The sequence below is a fragment of the Gymnodraco acuticeps genome, unplaced genomic scaffold, assembly GCF_902827175.1.
Source record: "Gymnodraco acuticeps unplaced genomic scaffold, fGymAcu1.1, whole genome shotgun sequence".
In the NCBI taxonomy this organism is placed as follows: Eukaryota; Metazoa; Chordata; class Actinopteri; order Perciformes; family Bathydraconidae; genus Gymnodraco; species Gymnodraco acuticeps.
The window spans coordinates 3,832,064-3,851,621 of NW_022990125.1; the positions used below are offsets into that span (position 1 = coordinate 3,832,064).

At 39.5% G+C, this 19,558-nt stretch overlaps 1 protein-coding gene across 1 annotated transcript in view; it reads left to right on the top strand.

The window, feature by feature from the left end:
• The window catches only part of LOC117546433 (protein unc-13 homolog A-like), a 130,581-nt gene that overhangs the window by 84,196 nt on the left and 26,827 nt on the right, over positions 1–19,558 (top strand). The window contains exon 4 of the mRNA XM_034216664.1: positions 9,566–9,683. Coding sequence (XP_034072555.1) covers positions 9,566–9,683 — 118 coding nt within the window. The remainder of the gene's footprint in view (positions 1–9,565; positions 9,684–19,558) is intronic.

Here is a 19,558-nt window from a genome sequence, read left to right on the forward strand (position 1 = left end):
AAAAGTAGAAGTACTCAGATCTTGTACTTGAGTAAAAGTAGAAGTACCAGAGTGTAGGAATACTCTGTTACAGTAAAAGTCCTGCATTCAAAATGTTCCTCAAGTGAAAGTAGAAAAGTATTATAAAAATACTAAGCCTTGCACAGAGGCATGACAATAGATTTTCAAAATGCTCAACAGTGCTGCCAAAATTATAAACTGACTGCTACACAATTAAAATAAATGCTTTTATATATTTCTATTAGATGTAACTCTTTGGCGTTTCTGTTATTATTACCTGCTGCTTTAGTTGTTCTGACTGCTAAAATCCTCTGTTATTCCTCATTTTAAAGCCGATATTCCGTGGGGTCGGGGGGCTCGGATCCTTGTCACCTTTTTCATACCTGATGAGTTTGCATCCCTGACTACAGTTGCTTCAGCGTGTAGAAGCTAGTAAGCCTACTATTTGATTTGTTTTAGATAGGCACAACATGTTTCATATGCAGACCTTATTTTCCTGTTCCATGTTAAAATAAACCAGTTTCAGTGGTCATTTTTTTTTGGTCATGGAAAATTAGGTAAAGGTCATTGAGAAGTCATGGAAAAGTCATTGAAAATCATTGGTGAAAAAGTGTATGAACCCTGAATGGTAATTTGACATCTTCACGCTATTATTTTACCGTAATATACCAACCTTGGGGACTGCTATCATCAACAACAGATAATAACACATTTCATGTGATAATTTGTACCATTTTGTAAGATACAGTATTTAAAAAAATACTGGTGCTCTAATTGTAGTGAACTTTGGTATAGTTATAAATGATCACAATGAGATGACTTTGGTGACCCTCTGGACTTTTTAATAGCACCACCCACAGGTTAGTATATCCCTTTGAACAACAGTTCAAAGCCCATATGGCCCCTCAACACAGGCACCTGCTAAAACACCTTCAACTGTTGTTTTCTGTGTAAGCCCAAACAATACAGAGTGGCAGTGATGACGTATATTTGTAGACACAGAAGTTACCCAGCAAGGCCTTCCTAAAACAAAACATACTTTTCATGTTTTGTTCAACAGGGTAAACTTCACATAAACACCACTTTGTGATTTTTGAAGCGTAAATGCAATTAGTTAAAAGGAATTTGCATTAACTCTTTATTATAGCCTTATCTTTGACAGCCTTGCTTTTAATAGTTGTACTGGAATATTCCAGTCTATACTAATCTTGATCTTCTGATATAATACATTGGTGGTCAATCATCTCTCCCAGTCCATCATTTTCATCAAATCTCAATCTTTCCCCTTGTGTTATACCTCCTTTCCTCTTGCAGTATCTCTATCAGCTCTTAAACACAATATGGCAATGTGTAGGTGTGTGTGTGTGTGTGCGAGCGATTCCTGAGCGATAGAAATACACCATGTCATTCCCTGTACAGCACAAACCATTCTCTCAATAATAGAAGGGCTTTGATGGAGGGCATATGCCAAAGTCGGATGTGTGAGTCAGAGACAGATTGGAGACAGACTGCAGGGATGGACAGCATTAGACCTATTTCAAATCCTATTTGGGATTTTATGTATTGTGGTTTAAATAAAAGAATCTCATGGATTAAAAACAGGCTGTAGATCATAAAACACAACTTTCTTTTTTCTTTAAACGAGAATTATTTTTCTCATACTGCCTTGCAGCACCTCTTTTAACCCTCTGTCTGAAACCAGAGCCCAGTCTGCCCTGGTTGGTTAGCTGGCCGGCTTTGTGGTTATTGGTCAAACGCTTCAAGATGTCTCGCCCCTTAGCCAATGAAATACAATGTATTAGAGCACTAGCCAATAGAAGCGCAAGTGTTACATAGTGATGTCAGTATGTTACAGAAGTAAACAATGGAGTCTATTAGAGGCGTTGCAGACAGCGGGGGAGTGTGTGGGAGAGAAACTCATGTCAGGAAAGGGGAAACCCCAAAAAACATTATTTGGCCTAGTTAAACACATCCAATGTTCTTAAGGCGTTATGAGTTGCCGCTAAATTCTGATATGTTCAGGCTGTTTATATATTCAAACACAGTATCCTTTTGATACAAATGCTGGTTCTTGGGCGATATTGTGTAATACCAGGTGAAATACTGATAGAGTTTGCCTGCCAATAATTATCTCAAAGGGTCTGAATATCTCTAAGGTTGTGGTGACTGATGATGCACTCTCTGATCATTCCTGTGTTTTCTTTGAGAGCTCTATTTCTGTTCACAAAAATGTTCAAAAAGAGGTAACCACAAAGCGATATTTAACTAAAAATACTAGGGAAATGTTTACTCAGAATTTTTCTTCCACACTTGTCCCTGATAACATCTCAGTAAATGAGCTAGTAGATAGATGCCATTGCTCCAACTAAGGTAAAGGAAGTGACTGGAAAGAAAATATCTCCATGGAGAAAGGCCATGATCGTGAGAACAGAGAAAAAAGAGTGTTGAAAAGCTGAACGTAGGTGGCGAAAAACAAATCTCCAGGTGCACTTTGAAATCTATAAAGAGAGACTTGGCCTTTATAATTTGGAATTGAAAAATGCACGACAGTCTTTCTTCTGACATCATTGCCAAAAACAAAAACAACGCACGTGCCTTGTTTGCTACCGTCGACAGACTAACTAACCCCCCAGTGTCAGTAGCCTCTGAATTTCTATCCACCAGGGCCTGCAATGACTTTGCCTCCTTCTTCACTGACAACATTCAGAAAATCAGACAAGCAGTCAGTGCCTCTGCATCAGGTACAGCAAATGTTTTGTCTCTGTGTCCACTTAAAATCAATTCAAACACCATGACACAATTCCATCAGATTAATGATAAAAACATAGAGGACATTATACAACTTCTGAAATCCTTCTCCTGCTGCCTTGATATTATTCCAACAGGGTTTTTCAAAAATGTTTTTCCTTGCATGGCCTCAGATCTACTTCATATAGTAAACAAGTCTCTTCACTCAGGTATTTTTCCACAGGCCCTGAAAACTGCAGTCATTAAACAGCTCTTAAAAAAGCATAATCTAGACGCTTCAGTAATGAACAATTACAGGCCCATATCAAACCTCCCACTTCTAGGTAAAATCATTGAAAAAGTAGTTTTTCAACGGTTGAGTAATTTCTTGCATTTAAATAACTGTTTGGATGTGTTCCAGTCAGGATTTCGTCCAAACCACAGCACTGAGACTGCTCTTGTAAAGGTCTTCAATGACATCCACTTAAACACAGACAGTGGCAGAACTTCAGTGTTAGTATTATTAGATCTCAGTGCTGCGTTTGACACTGTTGACCACAACATATTACTAGACCGACTGGAAAACCGGGTGGGACCTTCGGAAACAGTTCTAAATTGGTTTGAATCCTACTTAAAGGACAGAAACAACTTTGTTTTTATAGGTAAATACAAATCTGAGTTGACAAATATGACAGGTGGGGTTCCTCAAGGCTCCATCTTGGGGCCTCTTCTCTTTATCATCTACATGCTACCACTGGCTCAGATAATGAAAAACAACAAAATAAGTTACCATAGCTATGCGGATGACACACACATTTACATAACCATTTCACCAGGATACTATTCTCCAGTTAAAACACTGAGTAAGTGCATTGAACAAATCAATGACTGGATGTGTCAGAACTTTCTCCAATTAAACAAAGATAAAACTGAGGTAATGGTTTTTGGAGCCAAGTCAGAACGTATAAAAGTTAGCGCTGAGCTTCAGTCTGCAATGTTCAAAACAACAGATAAAGCCAGAAATCTAGGTGTAGTCATGGACTCTGACCTGAGTTTCAACAGTCACATTAAAACAATTACTAAATCAGCCTACTATCACCTGAAGAACATATGTAGGATTAAAAGACTAATGTCACAGCAGGATTTGGAAAAACGTGTCCATGCTTTTATCTTCAGTAGACTGGACTACTTCAATGGTGTCTTTACTGGTCTCACTAAAAAATCTATTAGAAAGCTGCAGCTGATTCAGAATGCTGCTGCTCGAGTCCTCACTAACACTAACACAGTGGAAACGCGCCATTATGGCGCGTTTCCACTGCAGCGGGTAGCTCGCTTTAAGCGTGCCGAGCCATGTGGGGCCCGTTTTTGGTTGCGTTTCCACTTGGCCTAGTTTTGGCCCGGGGCTACTTTTTCACCTTTTTTCTGGCCCGACTAAATCGTGGTTCTAGGGCCAGGAACAACCAGGCTGAGTCGGGCTGAGTATGCTAAACTAGAGAGAGAATCGCTGGCAAGGGGGCTACAACTACAACAAGATGAACATATTTGACCGTGAATTAATTGTAATACACGTTTCAAAATGATGCCGAAGTAACAACATACTGATACCGGTTAGTAAAAACCATGAATTAATGCTTTGACAAGTCTGCAGACAGACGGCAGGCGAAAAACCCTTTTAAAATGCGTGTTTTCTAAATGTAGCTTGGCTAAGCTAACGTTATATATGCTCCGACCGTCCACACTCACAACAACGGCCTATACAGACATAAATAAACCAGCGACTGTATTCGCCATGACACAGGCAGTCTGTGGTTTGTACTTGTTTAACTTTTGTCAAGTTTCTGAACAGATATGAAGAGCTGTGAGCTCTGAGTGCTAAGAGCTAACGGCTGTGTTGTTTTTCTGGGGCTCTCATTGAAGATGACGTCACGGCTCCGCCTACACTGCGTTACTATAGTAACTGCCCCAGTTCCTAAACTGTAATGGAAACGCAGCATTAAAGTGATCCGGGCCTAATAAGGCCTAACCAAACCGAGCGAGGCCGAGCGAGGCCTGCAGTGGAAACGCGCCATAAGAAAGTGGATCACATCACTCCAGTTCTGAAGTCTTTACACTGGCTTCCTGTGTGTCAAAGAATAGATTTCAAAATAATGCTGCTGGTTTATAAAGCACTGAATGGTTTAGGCCCAAAATACATTTCTGATCAACTGCTAAATTAGTCTTCAGGGACTGGTCAGCTTTCTGTCCCCAGAGTCAGAACTAAACATGGTAAAGCAGCATTCAGTTATTATGCTCCAAATATCTGGAACAAACTCCCAGAAACCTGCAGGTCCGCTGCAACTCTTACTACTTTTAAATCCAGGCTGAAGACTTATCTTTTTGTCGCTGCTTTTAATTGAAACTGAGCCGTTGTCTTCATCAGTAAAGTGGAACTTCTGTGTGAACTATTCATATTTTAAACTGCACTGTAACTTTTTATTCATGTGTTTTTTCTTTTAATGTTTCTTTTATTATCTTTTCTTTTTAATGACTGTTTTTAAATGCCTTTGTCTGAATGTCTTTCATTTTTGTAAAGCACCTTGAATTGCCTTGTGTTGAAAGGTGCTATATACATAAACTTGCCTTGCCTTGCCAAAGCCAGAGTACGTTCAGTTCCTCTCACTTTAATTGAAGAGAATCTTTACTGGCCCAATATGATCTCTTTTATATTGGTTACCATTGTCGAAAAATCTCCAAAAATACAGGCATGTAAATATGTAGATGGTTAATGGTAATCATGCTAACATCATTTTGACTAGACTCCTCTCTCACAGCTGGTCCAATTCATCAGTTTGTGACAAGTACATATACACACACACACACACACACACACACACACACACACACACACACACACACACACACACCAGATTCTACCACCCACCCTCTTCTCCATCATCCCAGCTGTGAAGTGTCATCAGAGATGATTGACAGCCAAACTGGTGACAGAATGAATAGGAATGGAACTGTGAATGTGAATATGCAGATGAGGAGGGGAGACTGCTGACAGATCTGTCAGAAAATGACAGCTGTCATTCTTCAGCCTCACTACTTTAGGAAAAGACTGGCCCACTTACTTATCTGCTGGCAGTGGAAAGCTACTTAACTGCACACTGTGGCCTATGCTGGAATGGAACAATCAAAACACAGTTGGAATAGCGACTTAAATAAATCAGTTTAATTTTGTTGTACTCTTAAATTCATTCATAGACATTTAAACTGACACAGGAACAGCCTTTATGTGAGGTATTTTAATCAGAATAATACAGCAAATAAAAAGAAGATGTACAGACAATCTGGCACAGCGAAACACGTGTTGACGTTGTTCATGAAGCCACAACAGACATATCTCTGAATTCACAAATCCATGAATTATAGCCACTAGAATTCAAGTTTTGTAAATTCAGAAAAGCCAAAGGGAAAACAGTAAGAAAGACCATACAATGTTTGTCAGCTCAAATTTTTTAAGATGTGTTTTTCGTATCAATATACTGTATAAATCAATCTAAGTTATTTGCATTTTGTTGCAAAAACCTTGCCATGATATCCATAACTCCTTTTACATTTTGTGGCACTTTTAATTTTTAGAGGGCAACAACCCATTATGCACTGTTTTTACCCTGAAGTAATTTCAAGTGTTCTTCAATCATCAATATTCAACAGTGTTGTAGAATAATAATTCCAACTTGAATAGCATATACAACACTCATATATCATGAACAAGCATACATTTAATTCTAAATGTAATATAACCTTTCAAGTCATATAGAAAGTCACCCTCTATAAAGTTGTCTGGAAAAAATACATTAGGTTTAAAGACTAAATACATATTTCTGCATATTTATTGTAGGGCTGCTCAATTAATCGTGTTTTAATCGCAATTACGATTATGGCTTGCAACGATTACAAAAACAACGTAATCGAAATAAAACGATCATTTTTTTATTATTCCTTTTTTTTTTTTTAATTACATTTTTTTTCACGGTTCACGGTAATCAACTGTTAAAAACATACTGTTCAAAAAATAGTTCTCCAATAAATTGATGTTTTCAAAGTAAATAAAGGATAATCGTTTTTAATAATTAAAAATAATCTAATCTTCCGTTCCTCTCAACAATTCTTGAGAAAGCAGTCGCAAAACAGTTGTTTGATTACTTAAAAAACAATGATTTATTTGAAGATTTTCAGTCTGGCTTTAGAACACATCATAGCACAGAGATAGCTCTGGTTAAAGTCACAAATGACATTCTAATAGCCTCTGACAAGGGACTTGTCTCTATTCTTGTTTTGCTCGATCTCAGTGCTGCATTTGATACTATCGATCATGATATCTTATTGCAAAGACTAGAGCACTTAGTTGGCATACATGGAACTGCTTTAGGCTGGTTTAGGTCCTATCTATCTGAACGCTCTCAGTTTGTACGTGTCAATGATGAATCTTCCACGCAAACCAAAGTTAGCCATGGAGTGCCACAGGGCTCAGTGCTCGGACCTATTTTGTTCACATTATATATGCTTCCGTTAGGCAATATTATAAGGAATCATTCTGTAAATGTTCATTGTTATGCGGATGATACTCAACTATATTTATCAATCAAGCCTGATGAAATTAATCATCTAAATAAAATGCAAGACTGCCTCAAGGACTTAAAAACGTGGATGACCTTAAACTTTTTTATGTTAAACACGACCAAAACTGAAGTTATTGTACTTGGCCCGAAGAATCTACGAAACAAATTATCTAAAGATATACTAACTATGGATGGCATTTATTTGGCCTCCAGTGAGACTGTAAGGAATCTTGGTGTTATATTTGATCTGGATTTATCCTTTAACGCCCACATAAAATCAATTTCAAGGACCGCCTACTTCCATCTACGTAACATTGCAAAAATCAGGCATATCTTGCCTCAAAACGATGCAGAGAAACTAGTCCATGCATTTGTTACTTCAAGGCTGGATTATTGTAACTCTTTATTATCAGGGTGTACCAAGAAGTCAGTCAAGTCGCTTCAGCTAATTCAAAATGCTGCAGCTCGTGTACTAACCAGAGTTAGGAAAAGGGACCACATTACTCCTGTTCTGGCTGCCTTACACTGGCTCCCTATAGAACACAGGATATAATTTAAAATTCTTCGCCTACAAAGCCCTTAATGGGCAGGCGCCATCTTACCTTAAAGAACTCATTATACCCTACTGTCCTACTAGGGCATTGCGTTCCAAGAATGCAGGGTTGTTGGTTGTTCCTAGAGTCTCTAAAAGTACAATGGGAGCCAGAGCCTTTTCTTATCAAGCTCCACATTTGTGGAATCAGCTTCCAGTTTGTGTTCGGGCGGCAGACACCCTATCCGTTTTTAAGAGTGCGCTTAAGACCTTCCTTTTTGATAAAGCTTATAGTTAGGGCTGATTAGATTCAGCCCCTAGTTTTGCTGATATAGGCTTAGTTTGTCGGGGGACATCTTACTTCTTCCTTCTCTCTGTCTATACCTGTGTACTCTCATGTTCCGATTAACCCAGCTTCCCCAAATTTCTTTCTTTTTGGTGTCTATGTACGCTGGGATCCGGAGTCATGGATGATCCTGCGGTCCTGTGTCCTGCATCGCGAGCCCTGGATCTTGAGTCGTGGCTGTGGTCCTGGATCATAGGTCCTAGATGGATATCCTCGTGGATTCATCTTCCTATTATACACACATGCATTTCCAAACATTTGGACTACCTATGTTGCAAATGTATTATCTTTTCAATTTACACACAGCATCTATTGCACGTCTGTCCGTCCTGGGAGAGGGATCCCTCCTCTGTTGCTCTCCCTGAGGTTTCTCCCATTTTTCCCTTTAAAACTGTGGGTTTTCTCCGGAGGTTTTTCCTTGTACGATGTGAGGGTCTAAGGACAGAGGGTGTCGTATTGTCATACTGATATTTTGTACAAACTGTGAAGTCCACTGAGACAAATGTAACATTTGTGATATTGGGCTATATAAATAAACATTGATTGATTGATTAATAATCGTGATATCAATTATTGACCCAAATAATCGAAATTATGATTTTTGCCATAATCGAGCAGCCCTAATTTATTGTTATATATAATGTAGTAGAATGTGCACATTTTCTTTCTTTATACAAATATTTGTATTTAATGTAGCTTAATTTAATGTATTTGTATGTTTTTTTATTTTATTCGAAAATGGAGCTACTGGTACAAACCCACACAAAAGTCCAGCTCAATGTTGATAATACCCATGACTATATTTTAAAGAAATTGATGTTACCTTTTTCCTTTCCTCTGGCTTTACTTTGCTCGAGTTTGACCTCTGCCTGTAGAGGACTGTCATTTAATGTTCAGATATTAATGTTCAACCACCAGATGTTAGCAACAGTTCATTGCTATACTGTGTACTGCACATACATACACTTGAGCACCCTAATAACACTTGGTATTTGGGCACATTTTTGGTAAACACTACAGATCAAGAACAGAATAACAACCCACGACATTCTTATTATCACAACATTTTATTTTCCACTGTTGATAAAGTTCAGGCTCTTATTTCTTGGGAAAAATCCTACATTTGACAGACAAAGCGTGTTTCACAGATTTATTTTTAAAGAATCTACACAAGATGTGGGTAGGTATCATGAACTGTCAAACAGTAGCTACCATTACTAAAAAAAATAAAGAAAATAGCATGACTTGCAGAAACTTCAACTTCATCAATGGAGTAGTGTTGGGTCTTCTTGAAAGGTAGATTCCAGGTTTAACCTTTACTCTGTATGTTGATGTGTTTTTCTGTTTCTACAGTGAGATCAATCATCTGGAGTCAGGTCTGGTGGTGGAGCTGTGGAATAAAGGATTGATCTGGGACACAATGATCGGCACAGCACTGATACGGCTGCACACCATTCGACAGTCTGACGAGGTACAAACAACCACCCCTGGTTATTTCATCCATAAACACACAAGCTTAACACAAATAACTTAAAGTTAATAGGCACGTTCACACCGCAGTACTTTTCCCACTTTAGTTCCGATATAGTTCACACCAAAAAAATCCGGAACAAAAATTAGTTCATGAGAACGTTTTTTACCCCCTTTTGAGAGCAGGGACTGCTAGAGAGCAGGGACTTTCGTGGGAGAAAAAGGTTCCTATGTCTGATTGGCTGGGCGGATTGTAAACCACGCCCCGTAAAACTCCCAAAAAGTTTTGTGAAGCCGCCATTTTATTATCCTCGCATTAGAATCATTAGCATTAGCCCAGCGCACAAACGCAGAGAGACTAACTTATGGCAACACAAAATAAAACATGGGAGCGGTGGAGATGAGGAGCTGTCTGCGTTCTGGCGATTTACTCGGAAGGCTTCAGTAGAGCCAGTCCCCAACTCCGGGAACTTCCGGCCGGGGGCTTCGGGTGGCAGTATACGCTGTGAAGTTGTTTGCGGCCTGCCAGTAAACCCAAAGCAGAAGAAGAAGAAGTGACGTCAGCGGCTCATTTGCCTAATCCTCCCCCAGGGACTTATTCCGGTGTGAACGCGATCTGTACTTAGTTCATGAGAACTAAAGAGTTCTCATGAGAACTAAAGAGTTCTCATGAACTAAGTTCTGATGAACCTTTGTGGGGAAAGTACTGAGGTGTGAAAGCCCCTAATTCTCAATAAGTGGGACACAAGATCTTGTTCTTCCGAAGCAAATCACTTTTTTCAGAACCGTCATGTTCTTGCTTGGTGTTTCCTGTTTTATTTTGAATAGCTTTTCACCCTCAATGTTGCTGTATGTCTGTTTTTATTTCCTGTCTTTGTGTTTTCCCGCATGCTTGATTCTGTTCAACTGATGAGCTTATGTTTTTGTCTGCCCTCTCCAGTAGTGTTTTGTCTTTGTGATTTGTTCTGCTTGTAATTAAGTCCCTGTCTTCTGTGAGTCTTTAACTTGTTTGTTGTTATGTCGTTAGCTCGCTTTGTGTTGGTCCATAAAACAATTACGCAACCTACGTTTTTTTTTTTGCCATGGAGGTCAAGTGTATGTGAGGTGTATGAATACATCTTTTCATGGATCATGTACGCAGCTTTTGCAATTGATGCACCTGTTTCATGTATGTCTTTGACTATTTAATGTTAATGTCAACATTGAAGTTGTTATAATTATCCCTATCATTCATGACAGCTGTTAAGGTTTTTCTTATGATTGCTTTTCCAATGAAAAGAGGGTTCAATTGTAATGCACGTACGGCATATGTATCACATGCCCTTCCTTTCAGTACAGCTTTTTATTACACTATACCTCTTTTGATGATTCTTGAGATGGTGGATCAATGCTGAGCTTCTTAGCTTCAGAAGAACTTTGCAACACATATTTTTAAGGCTTAGACTGTGGACTAAGTACACATATAAAAGAGAACTCACCAACCCAGAGAGGTATCACTTATACTTGTTATCTGTGTTCGTTATTCTCGCGTCCAGGAGAGAAGCTTTAAAAAAGGAGACTAATTGAGTCTCTGAGAAGGTTCAAATGGTTACTTTAATTAAAAATATGGCACGGTAATGTTACAAACAGAAGAATGTTCAGACAGAAAAACAGCTGTGTATCTGGCTCTCGTAAGCGAAGAAAAGAGGGCGAGCTCCCCCTCTCCAGCTGTTATATCCCCTCTGCTGGCTCCTCCTTGTGTGCCGGTCGGCACTGCTGGGGGCCGGCCCTCCACGTATTTAATGTCCGTTGTTACCATAGACTGTATATATAAATGGACGTAGGGTCCGTGACGTCACCCATAGGATTCTGCAGAGTTGCCGTGAAGCCCTTAGTAGGCGGAGTCGGCCACTAACGGCTCGACAGTGACGCCAGAGTTCAACTCCCGCCTTCTCCAAATAAGGGCAAAGAGGCGGAGCCGAGGCGGGACCTGCTGCCACCGAGCTGGAAGTTCTAGAGCTAGCTGAAGCTACCAAGCATGCTCCCCATCTGCACGCTGCCGTCGCATTTTACGTTTCTAAGGTAAGCGGACATGAAACTATTCAGCAAAACTATAAATAATAATCTAAGTTATTGAGTTTTTAGCATAATACTTCAGGATCTTAAAACCCCTTAACGTTTGTATGCAATTGTGCTAAATTCAACACTGGAATCAAGCAAATATTAATATGTTTGCATGACATTAGTTATTTATATTTTGATATCACTTAACTATACGTTTAATACATTTAAGTCAAGCTAAGGTACATGTGATGGTAGCTAGTTAGCGCTCTTACCTGTGAGGCCTCCTCCAAACAGCATAATAACCAGACTGTATCATTAAAACTAAGTACCAGTTATAGATCCTTGACTTTAGACAAACAATTCAAAAGACAAAATGTATTTAAAGACCAATCTTTATTTGAATGTGCCTCTTAACCTGAGATATTAGTTATACAGTAATAGTATTGACAATCTAAAAAAACTGAGAAACTCAACAGTCAACTTTATGTTTCTTATTGTCTAAAGCATTTATTATTTTCATTTTCCCAATCTCATATTCAGTGTGGACGGATTGAGACAGCATGGTGTCCAGAGAGCTGCAGAGACTTCAGGGAGAAACCTCTGTGTGATGGATGTCCTGTCTGTTGGTTTGGAGAGGACTGAGTGTCTTTCCTCTTCGAGGAGGACCAGGCCTGATGGAGGAGCCCATGCTGGGCAAAGCTGATACCAACTGCACAGGCCTAGTCTGTCACTTTATTTGACTAAATGTGTTTACTTATACATTTAATAGGTTTACACCTTCTGTCCATATGTGCTTTTTATTTAAAACATTTGATTAACTTTTGGTTCACATTTCAATAAATTGTATTTGTATTTGCACTCCTTTTGTCCATTATTCTTACTGAAAATGTTAGATTACACATTCACATCTGACTGAAGATTGGCCCCATTTATTTGTGACATTGCAAAACAAGGTACATGTTGTGAAGCTCATAAAGTGAGGCAAATAGAAATAATCAGCTGATGGAGTGTAGATGTGGAAATAGCTGCATTCGATCAGCTGACTGTTTTTACAATAAAAGTAGTTTCTTAGTGAATGTCCTGTTCTGGTCTTAAAATCTCATAACATCAGCTTTTAATGTTCCTCTTGGATGTTCTTCTTGACCCTCAGAGAAGGAGAAAATGTCATGTCTTTCAGGCATGTCCTTTTCTAACAAAAATGACAGGAAACATAAAACATATTATTGCAGAACAAGTGTGTTATTTATGAAAGCGGTGTGTTTGTGTGTTTAGGGGCTGTAGATATAATTATTTTGCAATTGTAATGTTTTTTTTTATTTCAACAATGAGCTACAAAGACAATCAGATTATGAATGAACAGTATGAAGTTCATCAACATTGAAATATATGTTATTATCAAAATAATATTGAACTGTTATCAAAACGTAGTGCAACTGTAGAAGCTTGCTCTGTTGTCTCACTGAAAGAATAACTTTTACCACGTTTTTTACAGACAATATTGAGAGATAAATAGTAGCAGTTCTCACTATGTGTTAAATATCTTTGCCTTCAATACATTAAATTAGAAAGCTGACAAAGTCATATTGCTTGTTATCATCTAAATGTAACTTTTTGCATGGAAAAAACCCTCAACTTAACTGATGTGTAGGTGATCTAGTATTTAGTATTGTTTAATGGAATGTATATCAGTGTATTCAAGTCAACACTTCATTCATTTAAACCAATATCTTTCTTGATTCTTTGTACAGTATGAAAAAAGAGTCTTTGTACCTGTGCTGAAGTTCACTGCTGTGAGGAGTCCAGTTCTGTCTCTCACTCTCTGGTCCAGCCTGTCTGCATCACCTGGACACCTTAAACAAACAGATATATATGTAAAGTACCATGTGTACAAACAATATAACTGATTCTCTTCTGTTGAACATGTTGGATTGTGTATTGTCCGAGTCAGGGGCCTTTTTATTTTACTGTAACTTTGGAAGTTGTGTTACCAATGCTTACTGTTTATTTGATACCCATTTGGTAATACAATTAATAAAAACAACAAGGTTTGGGTTTGTTCTTCAGATGACTGTGACGTTAACGTGTAAGCTCAATAATGAACTCCAGCTCAACCAACCATATTTTAATATCTAAGTAATCATCTTGAAATATGACATTAATAATTGTAATATACACACATCTTATTGTGAGGTTGATTTCACATACACTACTTCGACATTAGCTTGTCTACATACTTGAGCATAGCCAATTTAAATTAACCTTAGATGCATACAGTTCTACCTACATAATAAAATATCTCTAAGTTACAAGGATGTAACCTTATTTTATCAACCTCAAACAGAAGCCGTTTGTTCAACAGTATTATCCCACTTAACACTTGTCTATTTCGTTGTAACCTTTATATATACAGTCTTTGATTTTAACTTGGAGGCTACGATTACAATCGTTAGCACCGATGTAGCTACCACTAGCTTACATGCTAACCCAAGCCTTACATTCATTACGTAGCTGATTAAAATCATTAACACATAAATAAAGCACTAGAATTTCACTTACCGCAAAACCGCATTCATGCACCGTCTGTTTTAACCGCAGAGCGAGTCACAATAGTCCGATATATAAGCATGAAGAACAAACAACCACGGCCGGCTACAAGTTGTGTTTCCTGGATGAGCTGAGCAGGCAGAGTCCCTGTAGCTAGCTTCACGGAGCAGCTAGCAGAGAGACAAGAAGCTAACAGCGGCAGGCACTTAACATAGCCGTCACTCAATGTGACCACGCCCTAATTTATGCACACACTTTAAGACCTAATATAAATAAAAGGGTCGCGTTAGAAAACAATTCACTCACAGATCCATAATCATGAAGGTGAAATCTAACTATATCGATAATAAAATGTATGGAGCCAGGGGTAGAAACATGTTTTTTTCTGCTGTAAAGTTGGGCATTTTAACATGGGGGTCTATGGAAATTGCTCCTTTCTGCGGCCATCGCCTATCGGCCAATATATGAACTGCAGTGTGTGGCACTTCCGTATTGGCTTCCCGGCTCTACCCCACAGTGTGCCGCTTGGTTGTTACGCATATCAGAGGATACAAGGCAAGGCAAGGCAAGTTTATTTATATAGCACTTTTCAACACAAGGCAATTCAAAGTGCTTTACAAAAAATGAAAGACATTAAGAAAATGGCATCTAAAATCAGTCATTAAAAAGAAAAGCTAATAAAATAAACATTAAAAGAAAAAATACATGGATAAAAGTTACAGTGCAGTCTAAGATATGAATAGTTCAATTTAAACATTAAAAGAAAAAGTACATGGATAAAAGTTACAGTGCAGTCTAAGATATGAATAGTTCAATTAAAAGCAGCGACAAAAAGAAAAGTCTTCAGCCTGGATTTAAAAGTAGTCAGAGTTGCAGCGGACCTGCAGGTTTCTGGGAGTTTGTTCCAGATATTTGGAGCATAATAACTGAATGCTGCTTTACCATGTTTAGTTTTGACTCTGGGGACAGAAAGCTGACCAGTCCCTGAAGACCTGAGAGATCTGGATGGTTCATAATTTAGCAGGAGGTCAGAAATGTATTTTGGGCCTAAACCATTCAGTGCTTTATAAACCAGCAGCAGTATTTTGAAATCTATTCTTTGACACACAGGAAGCCAGTGTAAAGACTTCAGAACAGGAGTGATGTGATCCACTTTCTTAGTGTAGTGAGGACTCGAGCAGCGGCGTTCTGAATCAGCTGCAGCTTCCTAATAGATTTTTTAGTGAGACCTGTGAAGACACCATTGCAGTAGTCGAGTCTACTGAAGATAAAAGCATGGACAAGTTTTTCGAAATCCTGCTGTGACATTAGTCTTTTAATCCTAGATATATTCTTTAGGTGATAGTAGGCTGATTTAGTAACTGTTTTAATGTGACTGTTGAAACTCAGGTCAGAGTCCATGACTACACCTAGATTTCTGGCTCTATCTGTTGTTTTGAACATTGCAGACTGAAGCTCAGCGCTAACTTTTATACGTTCTGACTTGGCTCCAAAAACCATTACCTCAGTTTTATCTTTGTTTAATTGGAGAAAGTTCTGACACATCCAGTCATTGATTTGTTCAATGCACTTACTCAGTGTTTGAATTGGAGCATAGTCTCCTGGTGAAATTGTTACGTAAATGTGTGTGTCATCTGCATAGCTATGGTAACTTATTTTGTTGTTTTTCATTATCTGAGCCAGTGGTAGCATGTAGATGTTAAAGAGAAGAGGCCCCAAGATGGAGCCTTGAGGAACCCCACATGTCATATTTGTCAACTCAGATGTGTATTTACCTATAGAAACAAAGTTGTTTCTGTCCTTTAAGTAGGATTCAAACCAATTTAGAACTGTTTCCGAAAGTCCCACCCAGTTTTCTAGTCGGTCTAGTAATATCTTGTGGTCAACAGTGTCAAACGCAGCACTGAGATCTAATAATACTAACACTGAAGTTCTGCCACTGTCTGTGTTTAAGTGGATGTCATTAAAGACCTTTACAAGAGCAGTCTCAGTGCTGTGGTTTGGACAAAAGCCTGACTGGAACACATCGAAACAGTTATTTAAATGCAAGAAATTACTCAACTGTTGAAAAACAACTTTTTCAATGATTTTACCTAGAAATGGGAGGTTTGATATGGGCCTGTAATTGTTCATTACTGAAGCATCTAGATTATTCTTTTTTAAGAGCGGTTTAATGACTGCAGTTTTCAGGGCCTGTGGAAAAATACCTGAGTGAAGAGATTTGTTTACTATATGAAGTAGATCTGAGGCCATGCAAGGCAAAACATCTTTGAAAAATCCTGTTGGAATAATATCAAGGCAGCAGGAGGAGGATTTCAGAAGTTGTATAATGTCCTCTAGGTTTTTATCATTAATCTGATGGAATTGTGTCATGGTGTTTGAATTGATGTTAAGTGGACACAGAGACAACACATTTGCTGTTCCTGATGCAGAGGCACTGACTGCTTGTCTGATTTTCTGAATTTTGTCAGTGAAGAAGGAGGCAAAATCATTGCACGCCCTGGTGGATAGAAATTCAGAGGCTACTGACACTGGGGGGTTAGTTAGTCTGTCGACGGTAGCGAACAAGCCACGTGCGTTGTTTTTGATGTCAGAGAAGAACGATTGTCGTGCGTTTTTCAATTCCAAATTATAAAGGCCAAGTCTCTCTTTATGGATTTCAAAGTGAACCTGGAGATTTGTTTTTCGCCACCTGCGTTCAGCTTTTCGACATTCTCTTTTTTCTCTGTTTTCACGGTCATGGCCTTTCTCCATAGAGATATTTTCTTGCCAGACACTTCCTTTACCTTAGTTGGAGCAATGGCATCTATAACATTTTTAATTTTTGAATTAAAATGATCTACTAGCTCATTTACTGAGATGTTAGCAGGGACAAGTGTGTACCTCTTTTTGAACATTTTTGTGAACAGAAATAGAGCTCTCAAAGAAAACACAGGAATGGTCAGAGAATGCAACATCAGTCACCACAAGTGTCCAGAGTCCAGAGTGTGCCCCTTATTGTGCATGGGCTCCGTCACATGCTGAGTCAGTCCATAGCTATCAAGAACACAAAACAGTTATTTAGCCCCTCTGTCCTGGGGGTTGTCAACATGGATGTTAAAATCACCAACAATGACTAGACGGTCAAAGTCAATACACACTATAGACAGCAGTTCAGTAAAGTCATCAAAAAAGCTTGCACAGTATTTGGGTGGTCTATAGATATTTAGGAACAGAGCTCGAGAGGAGCATTTCAGCTGAAGGGCCACATATTCAAAAGAAGCAAAGTTCCCATAAGATGTCTTCCTGCATTGAAGGGAATCATTGAACAGAATAGCAACTCCACCCCCTTTCTTATGCATTCTTTCCTGACTCATAAAACTAAAATTGGGAGGGGTTGATTCGATAAGAACAGCTGCACTGTTATTTTGTTCAATCCAAGTTTCTGTTAAAAACATAAAATCGAGATTGTGCTCAGTGATAAAATCATTGATTAAAAATGTTTTTCCTGCCAAAGACCTGACATTTAATAAAGCTAGTTTAAGTTTGTTAAACACACTATCAGTCATGTTTTTTGTAATAAGCTCTGGATGACATGGAATCACTGCTAAATTAGATAAACTCACACAAACGTTTGAGCACTTCCTGTTTCTAAGATGATTCACCGCTCTTAATCTATTACCTATCAACACAGATATCGGCAAAGCTACTGGCAGGCAGGGCCCCGACATGTCCTGAAAAGAGTTGAGAGTGCCATACGCCCTTGAGCCTGGACCCAGCACATATCAGTAAGAGTTTGTTGTGTTTTGTACATACACATCCTTATCAGGCTTCGGAGACTGCAGATGCTTTCTTGAAGGGAGGGGAGGTGGTTGACGTAGGCACGGTGATGGAGACGGGGGAGATGGTGCGGGGGTAGAGGACATGCTGCCAGGGGGGGGAGGTGATTGACGTAGGCGCGGTGATGAAGACGGGGGAGATGGTGCGCGTCTCTGCAGTGATTTTGGTGGGCGTCGTTGAGGAGCGGAGGTTAAGGACATGCTGCCAATCCTGCGTATCGCCTTAGTTTGGTCTTTGAACTCCAGGAAGGAATCGGTGCCAACCCTCTGTATCTCCTTTGTGTGTTCAGCGATCTCCAGGAGGGTGGGCGAGGGTGAAAGGGTGAACGGAGTATCCTCAAAGGCGTTGACAGGGGGGGGGGGGGGGGGGGGGTGACGGGCAGTGGAGACTCCTCCATGTGTCTCATAGGTCTCCCATAATCAGAACATTCCTCAGGCGGGTGCAGTGATAATTCTTCAGTGTTTTCTGAGCGATGTGTCTTTCTCCTGTTTTGATTCCTCTTGCCGCTTGTCCTTGGCAGAGGGAACAGATTGATGACGCAGGCAGTTGAATATGTTAGAGATAAACAATTTCACTCCTGACTTGTCCAGGCAAACTCCATTTGCCTTGAAAAGATGTCTGTGATCCCAGAAAAAGTTAAAATTGTCAATAAAATGAACAGAATGGTCAGTACAGACAGTTGAAAGCCAGGTGTTCAGTGCAAACAATCTGCTGAATCTCTCCACTCCTCTTCTGACTGGCGGTAGAGGGCCACTGATGAACACCTCTGCATTTAGAGAGCTGGCAGTTTCCAACAAACATTTAAAGTCTTCTTTCAGCACTTCTGACTGTTGTTTCACAACATCATTTGTTCCAATGTGCAGTACCACATTCTTCACAGTCGGATGTTCAGCCCCAATATGCAGGATCTTCTCAGCCAAGTCAGAGACCACATCCTTGGGAAAACAGAGTACTTTGGTGTTGTTCTTATTACACAGACCTTTTACATCTCTTACAGCAGAGTCACCCACAATCAGAGTTTCAGGCCCAGTCGTTAGCTTTCCCTCTGGCCTTTTACTTTTGGAGTAGCTATTGGTCCTTACCCTGCTGTGTGAAGAGGATAGGTTATCCAGGTCATCAGAAAGAGATCTCCGGTTCTCGGTCAGCGGAGCTAATCTGTTCTGGATTGACACACTTGGTGGTTTAGGAGATTGTTTGTAATTCTCCCTTTAGCAGCTGTCCACTGCTGTTTCCTAGTATGAATAGGGGTTGAAGAGGCGCTCTTCCTGGGTGATAACAATGCAGGCCAGCCGGTCGCATCACAGATTTCAGAGCGCTGGGCTCCGCCTGTTATCCGTCCTCCCAAATCCCATGGAAATGATTTACTCTTAGGCTTTGCACCCAGAGAGTTCCAGGGAGGACTACCACTTGTAGATTTATTACCCAGTACACAGCCCTCCTGTTCCTTGGAATCCTTGTAGCTGCTAACTA